The 12,909-nt window shown below is 37.9% G+C and overlaps 1 protein-coding gene across 1 annotated transcript; it reads right to left on the bottom strand.

Annotated features, from left to right (window-relative positions):
* Positions 1-6,805: 6,805 nt before the first annotated feature.
* Positions 6,806-11,314, bottom strand: LOC101310893 (probable receptor-like serine/threonine-protein kinase At5g57670-like). The gene is made up of 12 exons (XM_004297818.1): positions 11,125-11,314; positions 10,813-11,043; positions 9,799-9,918; positions 9,537-9,655; positions 9,304-9,422; positions 9,104-9,222; positions 8,619-9,014; positions 8,268-8,522; positions 7,802-7,959; positions 7,502-7,717; positions 7,038-7,187; positions 6,806-6,949 (listed from the first exon to the last, which is right to left on the bottom strand). Exons 1-12 carry the CDS (start codon positions 11,312-11,314, stop codon positions 6,806-6,808), a joined length of 2,217 nt encoding a protein of 738 aa, XP_004297866.1.
* Positions 11,315-12,909: the final 1,595 nt, after the last annotated feature.

Raw genomic sequence — 12,909 nt, forward strand, 5'->3', positions numbered from 1 at the left:
TATTAAATGGAATGTCCAGTTGAAAAATATGTCCAGTCAGCAACTTAACCATTGATTTGGTCGGCCACTTAATGGATAGACCTAATTGTGTGACATTGGATAGTTTGAGGAGTGATTAATTGAAATTGAAAGTTAATGGAGTAAACTGTCGAGCGCATGAAAGTTAATGGAGTGACCAGTAATTTCTCCTTTATTTTTCATTTAGTTTTTCGTCAATTTAGTTGATTCCCCATTCAATCTCCATTTTATATTTCGACTCATTGTAGATAACCATCACTAGGCTTCTAGTTTTGATTAGGCTTTGGTGAGAACTAGAGCCGAACTAAGGCTTGGTGCCTAGATTAGCATTTTCCTTATTTTCTTTTTCTTTTCCTTTGTTTGCTTATTGACTTTTGTTCCGATTAGCCCAGGATTGTGGGTTAGCCACTAATCCCCGTGGTACGATAACTTGGGCACTTATACTTCCCTATCTTGACAACGATACGTTCGCTTGCGTGAATTGTATCCAAGTCACTTTACACCTAAAATCGTTGGTGTCCTAGAGTTCTAATTTGATCACATAGGCGTATACTCTCCAACTTGATCGATCATAAAATTCTTCAATTTTCATGAATGTTGTTCTGGCAGGTCCACCAATCGTTGTTGATGTATATGGTGTCTTTCTTGGGTAACACATGACCAAAAACTAGCTTAAGATAACCACATCAAAAATTTATGTCCTTCTATTCCGGTGAGCTTCCCACTATGACATCCAATACACATATGTGACATGTTTACTTACTTAGAATGTAATTTATCAGGAATGAAAGACAGAAGGAATGGGAGACAAAATATTATAGTATGTGGAGATTTCAATTACATTGAGCTGTTTACTTACCACATGAAATTAGAATAGGAATGTAATTAATTATTATTTTAATTACTAATATACCCATGAAAAAAATGAACTATACTTTCGATCACTTTCAACACAATTTTTTCCCTATATGTTGATTGTCTTAGTTGATAAGTTATGTATAATAAACAAACTAGATGGATTATTTTGATTCAGTGTATTGATTGTAATCATGTGGTTATATATTAATAATATAATACAGAGGCTACGTGGTTATTGCAATCTCTTCCTTGCATAAACTCTCTTCTACCATGATTTATTAAAATTATTTGGACCTAGTACTAGCATTTTGGGTGTATCTCAAACCGCAAGTTGCAAGGGTTGGTCTGATACGGTCTAGAACTTGATGACGCAGAAACTCGACAAGGTTAGGAACGCCAAGACAGAACGCCGGAACTAAAGGACAGAAAAAGTTGCCGGCCTGAGATCTGGAAAGAAACCGGAGCAGGCTAGACATAAAGGTGAGGCACCGGTGGTGTCACACCCCGGTTCTTAAGTTATTTTACGGTTATTTACTTTGGTATTATTTTGGTCTTTTACCGTGTTGAGTAACCGTTTACTCCTTAAGGACCCTAAAATTGACTTTCTCTTTCGTTTGGAATTTGGGGAAACTTTCTTCATGAAAGTCGTAGAGGACGTTATTACGAGTTCGTAGACATGCTATGTGTTAAAATCGGAGTTAGCATGAAAAAGTTCTAAATTAAGAGAGTAAATTTTTGAGTTGGTAAAAGGGGGTAAAAAATTTAGTGGGTATTTTCTTGGGTTTAAGCGTTGGACCGGGTGTGGAGCAACCTAACACCCCTCACTCCCTCACTCACTCTCTCTCTCTCTCTCTCTCCCTTCCTTCCTTCTCTCCTGAGCTCACCTGAGCCCCTAACCCGTCGGAAGTTTCCAACGCCAGCTGCCGCCGTCCGGCCAGCAACCGGCCGCCACTCCAGCCCAGCTTGGACCCCCGCCGTCCCTTCTCTCTTCTTGGGCCGGTGACCGGCCGTGTAACGCCGCCGTTCGAGAGAAAACCCGCCGGAGACGTCAGATAGCCTTTAGTCGGAGTTCCCTCCTTCGGCCACCATAGGTCGGGATTTTTAGCTCATCTTGTAGCCCTCATCAAGGTGAGTAATCCCTCAAAAGGAATTGGTCTAATTCGATCTTGTTAGGGTGAAATGTATAATTGAAGTTCTAGGATCTATGGATGTTTTGGTTCGATTACCTTAGTTAGAATTGGACTAAGTGCTAGTTATGAAAGTTGTTGTGCATGATGAGAGGATTATTCTGTTAAAATTTGAGAAGCATTGGAGGTCGCCGGAATATGGCTGCCTGCCACCGCCGCCAGCGGAGCAGCCGGCGTCGCCGCCCCTTAGGGTCAGTTTTTCTTTATTTTGGGTTTGTTTTCATGAGGAGTTTAATGAAGTATAATTTGAAATTTTTGGAGGAGATTTGATAAGGTTTGGGATTTATCAATAATTAAGGATTTAGGAGGTTATTCGAATAGAAATCCGGCAGTTGGTTTAACAGGTTTTAAAAGTCTAAAAAGGTTAAATTATGGCTTTTGGTAAGTGCGGAGTAATGTTAGGCTTATTAGGTAAAAAGTGGAGAAGTTGGGCAAGAGAAATGAAAATTATAGGCTTCCTTTTTATTTCGGAAATTTTATTAAAGTTTTATCTTGGTCTGGAGGCTTAATAATTATTTATTGTTCAGGACGTGAGGAGGATCATTTGGAGGAAGCCTAAGGTCGTCGGCAGGCATAGCCGAGCACTGTGAGTGGACCCTTGATTTGAATGTTATGCATGCACAAAAGTTTAATTAATTTCAAAGGCATATTGGAGATTTAATGTGTCGTGCACATATTGGAGTTTTATTATTTTTCATTGGATTTAATGAGTTCCATTTATTTTTCGGGAACTCTTGTGCTCATTTTATTTGACATGTGGGACATGTCAAGTGATTTATATTATTTTTGGGGAAGTGATATTCTTGATCATTTATTATTTTACTTCACCATAAAAAGGGTTGATTTATATTGATTATTGCTAGCTAACCTTATTAGCGGTCCTCATCATATGTGAGTCGCTATTATAGCCTTATTAGCAGTCTTCTTCATATGCGAGTAGAGCGCGTACCGTGGGACCCTATTATAGCCTGAGAGGCAACCGATCGGTATATATATATATATATTTATTGTTAGCTAGCCATTATTTAGCGGTCCTCATCATATGTGAGTTGAGCGCTTAGCGTGGAACACTATTATTGCCTTATTAGCAGTCCTCATCATATGTGAGTAGAATTAGCAGTCCTCATCATATGTGAGTAGAGCACTTAGCGTGGGACGCTATTATAGCCTGGGAGGCTCATAGTTATGGTGAAACCTCTTCCCCATATTTTATTGATTTATTGGGAACCAATGTGATTGGTTCATTCTTCTGTCTCTATATATTTTCGGGAAAATTTTCAAGAGTGGCATGCATAAATATTTTTCTCAATGGAAAATATGGGAAAAGCATTAAATTGATTTAAATGCTCTATCATTGAGTCCGTATTTTATTATTTATTTTTGTCCACTCACTCTAACGTTTTAAATGTTTCTCCCCTGGGCCTTTCGTTTTAAATACCCAGTCTGTAGAGTTTGGTTCGGCGAGGGTAGGAGGCGAGTCATATTTTCCACCTCATCCAGTTTTCTCTCATAGGTTACTAGTTTAACCTACCTTTGTATTTTCTTCTTTCCTAGTAGTTGCTCTGATAACCATGGGATGTTTTAAGTGATATTGTTGTTGTTGTTGTTGTTGTATGTTAAGAGCTTGTGACTCCACTTAGGAGTGTTGTAAAAAGGTTTACTTGGTATGTTGTATGAGAGATTAAATTCATGAAAATATTTTGAATTATTATTTCGGTTGAGGTGGTGGATGATTATTTGGGGGAGCAAATGGCTCCAGAATATGTGGATTATATTGTTTTAGAAGTGTTTGGGTTGTTGGTGATTTTTCTTTTAGGTAGGGTTACCCATTTTCAAGAAAGGTTATGCCAAAATTTCGGTAGAATTTTCTTTGAGATGGGTCCCGCAGAGTTTATCCCGGATTTCATGAGGAAATCCGGGGTAGGTCCTGACAAGTGGTCTGGTATTAGAGACAAAGCCGGGGAATAAAGCTGATGTTAGAATAAGGTGTAAATTAAAAACCGAGGGACATAACTATTTTTAGGGGTAAAATATAAGGTGTCACAAGTATTTTCTTTTATTTTTTTAGAAATTATTACACAAAAATCCCAAATTTTTAAGGCTCCTAAAACTGCAAGATATTATTATATCATCAAGAAAAAAAAACTTCGAGTCAAGCGGCAAGCGGCATGTGAAAACAAAATCATAGCTTACATTCGAATCTAACAAAATGACTGAATAAACAAGACAAATATATCAATTTGAAGCTATCAAATGTCAATATATGGTAAATTAATCCAATTCATAGCTGTTGACATTTATACAGCGAACCAATCCAATTCAATTTACCAAAATCATTGAAACCAACATAAACTGGACATTGAATTATATCGGTCGGTTAAAGTCAAGCGGAATAAGAATATGAACCTGCTAATCTCCGATGCTCATGATTTGAAATCAAAACACAGAATTTTACAGGCGAACGACAAAATCGAAATTACTTTTGGTCGAAGATAGGATCTAAGATTTTTTTTTTGATAAGAAGATAGGATCTAAGATTACAAACCGTGGCACACTCAAGAGTTTGGAATCAACAAAAGGTAAAAAATCTTAAAAATAATTTACCGAGATGACTTGCAATTTAAGCCACAGTCAAGTAAGTCACTCTCAGAGCTTTCCTCAGATTTACCGAATTTTAAAAGTTTCATCTCAAACCCGGAGCATATTTATCTATTGGTTTCGAGAACTAACCGACAAGAGTGTCCCAGTCACGATGCTCTTAAACCGTTCAGTTTAGTGTTTTCCCTCCAATTCGTACCAAGGACCAGAACGAGAAGTGGAACCAAGAATCCCACTCCATCAAAAACACACCAAGAAGAAGATCAATACTCTTTGGACAAGTTTCACGAAGTCCCATCTGGGAAATTCTCAGATCTGGCAAGATATGCCAGCAGTCTCTCGAGAAAGACCCATCTGGGAAAAGGACTCAACTAAAGAGAACAATGGGAAATTAAGAACGAATCAGAATCTGCAGAATGGATTTTTTAACCCACAAGAAGAAGAACCGTCAGTAAGGAGTGAGGAACATTGGTTAAAGATCGGGGATGAGTACATCCAAAACCCTGTATCGATGACAATGAATGCGACACTGAAACAAGTCATCAAGGAATTTGTGATATCAGATCCAGTTACAGTATCAGATGATTCAGTTCAGTGTGATCACTTGAATGAGATCCGAAAGAGAAAAAGAGGCCAAGTTGAAGCTGAAAACAAAGAAGAGGCTGAGGCTGCTCCGAACTTGAGCTATGCGTTCATCAAGAATCGTACAACTAACTCGGAAGAGAAATATGTGCAGCTTGAAATTATAAACGAGCGATTCATGTCAACTATTGTGGGTTTGGAAGAGAAGGAAGATAAGGTTTACACATTGTCTTGTGGTTTTAGAACCAAGAGGAGGTACCTTTATGAAATTTAGGTGTTTGAATCTCTGAAAGTTTGCTTCATTGAGCCAAGAAAGTGCAACTGATGAGCGCAAGTGTCAATATCCTTATTTCTCCCAAGGTGTGTTGTATTTTACTAAATTTAATTGAATTGAAGTTCAATTTGGTCGTTGAAAGTTTGAGCTGTTGAAATGGCTGCACTATTGAATTGTTTTTGGTTCATATTCACTTTCCAATGCTCTATTTCGGTTTGAAATATTATCTCAATTTAGTTTTGAAAATCAATCTCTTATTTAGGCCAAGCGCACTTTGCTAAATCTTAGTTCTTTATTTTGGTTTGAAATATTGTCTCAATTTAGTTTTGAAAATTCAACCTCTTATTTAGGCCAAGCGCACTTTGCTAAATTTTAGTTTTGTATCATTGTGATAACTTGAGATTCTTGAAAATGCAGAATATGTTCCTGGTAGAAGTAGGACGTTCTAAAGGATATCAAGATTCTATTGGAAAAGCATGCTCTACCTAGCATCAATAGTACAATATTTTCCAAGCAGCGACGGGTAATTGAATTTCAATAGGAAATAAGTTATCAAAATTGTTCCTCTGTGAACCTATAAATAGAACATCACTTCTTTCTTGTTTGTAAAACGTTTCAAGAACTGTTAGGAACTTCTTGTTTGAAAATTTAAAGTTTCTGAGTCATAGCAGTTGCTGTTAGGAATTTGCCTTTTACTGTGAAAAGCTGAATCAAATAGATCGAATATGGAACAAGAACAACTAGAAAAGGCCTTGAAGCATGCATTCATGAGGAATCATAGTTACAACTTGGAGGAGAAGTACGTGAAACTCAGTGATATAAACCAGCGTTTTATTTTCGAGAAAAAGGAACACAATGTGGGAGACCAAGACTCAGCAAACAAGTCATATTACAAGTTTGTGACCAAGAGGCCGTACCTTTATGATCATTGATTTAATTAGATTATGAGCTTCTTCTTTTTCTCTTTTCTGAAAATTTCATTGAAATAGATCAATAGCGTGAATGAGTGGACTGTGCGAATTGCTGTGTCCCTTTCAATATATTCTTATATTAATTTCATTGATTTGAATGCCAAGATTGCATTTTTGTGTTTGAATAAGCTGTCTCATTGTGTTCTCTTTGGGTGACATAGTTTTATAGATTATGATCAATATGTTCTGCATAAATAACTTGCTAGAATGGTGATATTTTAATTACCAAAAACTAAAATAAACAGAATTACTTGGGGGTTGCTCCTATACTATGATCAAAATGCAGAAAATAAATAAGCAAAAAATTGATCTAGTACTCATAAGTAGTCCTCCAAATCAATGTCTTCCGGAATACTATACCCATAAACCATGGAGTAATCATCCAATTCATCTGAGGAGAACTTCGGAATTGAGGTCCTAGCACTCTCAGACTTTTGGCCATTGTTTAGAAGCTCCAACACCTAAGAAAAAAAAAAACACATAAATATACATATAATCTCAAGTCATGTACTTGGTGAGCCTGTAGTCAGTTTATGCATATCGATGTACCTCACTCATTGATGGACGCCATAACGACGTTTGTCTCACACAGTATGAGGCAGCAAGGACTACTCTATGCAGTTGTTCTGCATCATAATTTGCTTCCAGTTTTGGATCAGCTATTTTGGCTATGTCCCCGGATTCCATGTGCGGCAATGCCTACATATAGATCAACAAATTTAGTAATAAAAATATGGAACAGTTAAAGGAGGAACTTTAATTTACTTGATTCGAGTCTTCTAAAGTTTTTGTTTGTATTACTGTATTATGTATTTTTATTCTAGGTTCCATTTCAATTTAGTAAACGTAAGAGTATTGGTGTTTGGTACCAAGATCCCGTAAGGCTGCTGGTTTTGATTTTATGAATTCGATTTCTTTCCGCTTGTCGACAATCAGAGGAAGATCGAAAGATTACTGATATGCTTGTATGTGTGTGATAGGTTTGGTGGTAGATTTAATTAGACTTTCCTTACCCAAAGTAGAAGGTTTTTCTTAGATGAATCCACAGGCTTTCGGCCAGTTACTATCTCCAAAAGAAGAACCCCAAATGCAAAAACATCTGTTTTTTCATCTACAATTCCATGCATGAAGTACTCTGGCGCTAAGTATCCAAATGTACCCTCTACTGGAATCACAGCATGGTGAGTCCATTTGTTAGGAAGCCACTTTGCTAGTCCAAAATCGGTAATCTAGAGAAAAATAAAAACACAGCTGAATTTACATGAATTAATATAATTTTCAAGCTTAAACTGAAACAAATTCTGCTTCTTCACCTGTGGTTCATAATCTGGCCCAAGAAGGACGTTTGAGGCTTTTATGTCACGATGTATTATCCGGTGCTTACAGCATTTATGCAGATAATGCAGACCCTTTGCAACTCCAAAGACAATTTTGTATCTTATGGACCACGGAAGTGATTCACATGATTTACCTATAGATTGTTTGACAGGGTTTCAAGTAATAAGCTAAGCTGTTCATAACAGGCATCATTATCTGTTTTGCATAACTCAACAGATCATGTATAACTTTTCAACTGCTGAGAAACTTGGCATATCAAGTGCAAAAGTAATTAGTGATGATCAAAAGTAATAACACGTTCCTTTTCTTCCACTACAGTTCAACATATGAATTTGGTTTTCTCACACTTTTGTCTCCAAAGCGATGTATTCTTGATATTCTCAAAAAAAAAGGAAAAAAAAGAAGTGATGTATTCATGATGCTGCGGTTAATATTTCTTACCATGTAGTGCAGATGCCAAAGTTCCATTTTCAGTGAAGTTGAAAATGAGGTAAAGTCCATTTTCAATGCAGCAACCAACTAATTTGGCTGTATTAGGGTGGCTGACATGTAAAATTACTCCCAGTTCCATTAGAAACTCTTTTTCCTTGTTAGCATTGTTGTTGTCCTTGGCCAACATTTTGACAGCAATGGCTTGCCCATTGGAAAGATTACCCCTATATACTTCAGAATACCCACCTCGACCTACCAGATTTTCTGCAATTCATTGGCATAAGAACAATCTCATAGATAAAGATTCAGTTTTCAGTGAAAAAATGTACAGTATGGCACAACTTAAAATGATACTTTTACCTGGGTGGAAGCTGTTTGTAGAATTCATGATCTCCTTGTGGCTGAAGCACTTCAGTGAAGGTAACCTCCTTTGGTCATTGGATAAATTGTCATTTGTTTTTCTAAATGGTGAACCAAAAAAAGAAGTGATGAATTTGCATGGTGATAATCCTTGCTTCTTTATGTTGGTTTGGCTCATAAACTTGGGAGCCAGAGAGGGGGACTCTGTGACAGTCGAGTCAACATAGCTGGCAGTATCATCTGTGCTCTGAGATTCTACTTCAAATTCATCTAAAACAGCTCTTGGTGAAGTGATTTCTTTCTTCGTTTCTTCGATACCATGATTTTCAGAAGAGGATGTAGTTCTGCCACTCTGAATTGTATTTTTAGTCCACCATGGAATTGATTGATGGCTTTCTGTTAAGGTTATGGACAGGTTAGAATACATTACAGGCTTACAGCAAAGAACTTCTTGTAGTATATGAGAAGCATTTGAAATAAGCTACCTTTTGAGTCTTCAGAATGCGAATCTGACTTTTGTTGAGGCTTGGTAGATTTTCCCAATAAGAACAATGTGCAACCGGCCGGGGCATGTTTTAAGCAGTATCTTGTGATGGATGGAACTCTGGTGGTACAACATGTCAATCATGAGAGGTCACATAGAAGAAATACTGAAATTTTGAAGACTAAGCCTGCTGGTTTCTACCTGTTTGATTGGTTTCTTGAGCTACAAAGAAGAACATAGTCTGCAAATATGGATTTTGCTTCCTCAATAAGACCTTTTTCAATACTAGAGCAGAAAATTACTCTAGCTTCCAGATTTACCTGAAAATCAATACAAAATATTTGAGTATATTAATACTAGGAAATTAGTGATACTGAGGATTTTACAGTTTCAAACTAATTATAATAATCCTTCTCATAGCAAGTTGACTTCACCTGCTTAGATTGGCAACTGCTGGCAAATTCTCCAAGCAAAGATATAACATATGCTTTTGCTCGACGAAGTTGGGATTGAAACTTCGTGACGGATTTGCATTTCCTCTTCTCCTCGCCAACTGAAAAATCAATAATCACGCATGCTATTTCAGAATGCAATCACCCTACAGATACAGACAACTCTGTCTGAATAAGTTGAGTTTTATAATGCAACTACATATCATGCATGCCAAGATGTACTAGTAAATTCAAACCGACTGACCAAGAACATGAATGGCAACAATGTTGTCATTCGGATGAGCCAGAACACTAATTGCTCGTGACAGCAACTGTTTGCTTTCATCCGAGTCTGAAGAGATGCCTATAAGTATCTTAGCGGGGACTGAAGGCATTGTGTTTGAAGAATAGTAAAACTTGTGAATGTAGTCCAGTATCAGCAGGGAATAGGCACTCAGTTAGCTATGTGATCTTGTGATTCTGGTTGACGTTGGAATTGCACAGAACTGAGATTATAAATAATAGAAGACAGTTAGTAGAATCATTAAGTCAGTTAGAGTGAGGCCAGCTGAGCTCTCATTCCATTATTCTTGTTTAATAAGCATGAAAGCTCTTCTTACAATGGCAATTCGACAACTGTTTTAACTTTTTCTCTGTTTCCTATCTACCTAGATACAATTAAGTGCTTATGGGTTGGGGTGCTTTAGGGTATAAGCAAAGTTGGTGGGCACGTATTTGATATGTCTTGCTTTGTAAGCCAAAGAAATAGAGACTAGCTTGTCCGAAGTAGCAAAAAATTAAAGTGCTTACTTTGCTCAGTTTGGTAGGAGGGGCCAGCTTCATATGTGCCACTAAAAAAGAACTCCTCACTTTGTCATGAGTGAAACGTTGAGAGGACACTACAGTTTCTTACTTCTTCCCCTGAATAATATTAAGAGAGCTACAGAGAGAGAGAGAGAGACGAGAGAGAGAGACGACCGAGTAGTGTTGCACATGTTTGGAAGCTCGAATGTTTAGAAGTCATGCTATAGCAAAATGAGCAGAGATTTGCATTTGCATTAGAAACAAGGCATATTTCATAAAACTCATAACACAAATTTTGGGGAAAAATTAAACCGACACTAGTAAAAAAATGAAATAAACAAAAAAATGTTCCATGACTGAAAATTATTCAAAAACAAGCCTCTAAGGCACTCCCTTTCGCACTAGTTTTTGGAGACAAGTTTTATCCAAGGTCTTTTTTTTGAATAGCCAAATAAAAGGAACGACAAAGAATTGCCACGATAGTGACCAAGACTAAGCTTATCCAAATTAAAAGCAAACGGACAAGAATTAGGGATGGCATTAACCCAAATCTTCGGAGTCGCCAAGGAGTGCTCATGAGCCAAAGCATTTGCAAGAAAATTGGCTTCTTCGATAACATGGTCGATGAAGATGCAGGAAAAAGACTCCGCATCAGTAGCAATTTCTCTAACAAGAGACTTTCTTCGCCAGGGGACATGAGATCTTCCTTTGAAGCAGTTTATAACAAGCGCAGAGTCACCCTAAACTTGAATTCTTAGGTGATTGAACCGAAGCGTAGCTCTCAGACCATCCTTTAACGCCGAACATTCAGCCACATGAACAGAAGTACTACGAAGCTTCACGCCCCATCTCAGGTCCAATTCCATCTCTAGTCTGATTTTTCCCCAACCACGACACAGAATCAGACATTTCCTCAAACTGAGGGAAGAAAATCCTCTCCCATCCCAGAAATCGACATGCTTCTCACTAAACTTCATGTCCGACCGCACGCGAAGTGCACTGGCGCGGCCAAAGGCCGGGACCCGGGTCGCGGTGTAGCCGGACAAGAACGACGGGAAAACTTCAACACAAGCTCTAGGGCTCCAACGCGTAAGGCAAATAATTGTTTTAATATATATAATTGGTTTTTCTAATTAGTTTTGCTAGTCACAATAATGTCCTTGTATTAGAAATCTAAGCATTTTTGTGCATAGCTAGTTTAAATTCTTTTTTCGCTTTCTTTTCTATTTATAAATAAATGATCACTGAACATGTATACTTGTTAAATCTAACATTATTATTTTTTATACTATAATGTTCTATATCCCCCCTCTCCTCAAGGTTCAGATCTCGGTTTCGCTCTAGATGGGCATAGTAGTTGGTTAGGGCTGGGGCCTTCTTGACTTATGAATGTCATCACTGGTGACTGGTGACAGACCTAGTTCTTATGATAGGGATTTGTGTTGGGATGTTACATGCATCACCGGGTTTTTCCATGTTTTATAAGTTTGGTTTTTAATAAAGGACTTTCTATTTTTTATTTTTAAAAAGGTTTATTATGTGTTAGCTAAGATAAGTTATAAATATGTACCGAAGAGGAGTAATAAGTTGAACTTGGGAGACTACCTCAAAACCTCTGAAACCCTAAACCAAAAGACAAGCAGTGTCTGATCGCAAAATCAGACTCGTCTAATGGCGCTCGTATCGAATCTGGCCTCCGGCCTCATTAATCCGGGGTTTGCTTTTGCTGTCGGATGGGTGTTTTCCTTATACACCAATGGGTCTGGAAGGTACGCTAGAGTGGTGGTCTAATTGAAGATCCAAGCGGCTTTGGTTTGGTGTTCGGCCTTTTCCTTTCCAATCTTGGTGACAGTGTGATTCCTGTGTAGTGGCGGGTGTGCAACGCGGCTTTTTAGTGTCCAAGGCGGCGTTGTGCAGCAGGATTTGGATCGGTGTGGTACAGATCGAGGCAGGTTAGGCGGCGGAGCGACTTGGGGGATATGCGACATGTCGTTGGGAGTGAAGGTTAGTACTAGGCCAGCCTGCTGGGCTTTGTGTTTGGACTGGTGCTTTGGACACTTTCGGGCCTGATATATGGTTGGTTTTAGGGTTTTGACCTTTAGCCCAACCAAAAAGTGTTTAGTTTGTCTAATCACACTTTCTAAGAAGTGTATGTAATTTTAGTTTTGTTTTTTCATTTCTGAACTACGTCTAATTGCTATGTTTTGATTTTCACAGTTGTTAAGCTTATTTATTTTATGTTCAAAACAAGTGAGCTTCAATTTCTAATGAGTGGTTGTCAAGACCCATCCCGAATTTCATCCTGAAACCCGAAGTAAATCTTGTGAGGACCATCTCCAAGGAAAATTTACTGAAAATTCACCGAAAATTCGGCATAACCTCCCTTGAAAATGGACAACCCTTCCTAATAAAACCTGCATACACTTCTGAAAATCTAAATCCAACCTTAAACTCCTGGAGCCTTCATGCTCCCCAAATCACAACATCTCCCAATTTATTTACTAACTTTAAAAAGAAAATCTCACAACCAACAATCATAGTTCATAGCAACTCTATTTGAGAGGAAATGAAC

This window comes from Fragaria vesca, linkage group LG4 (genome assembly GCF_000184155.1).
Source record: "Fragaria vesca subsp. vesca linkage group LG4, FraVesHawaii_1.0, whole genome shotgun sequence".
NCBI lineage: Eukaryota > Viridiplantae > Streptophyta > Magnoliopsida > Rosales > Rosaceae > Fragaria > Fragaria vesca.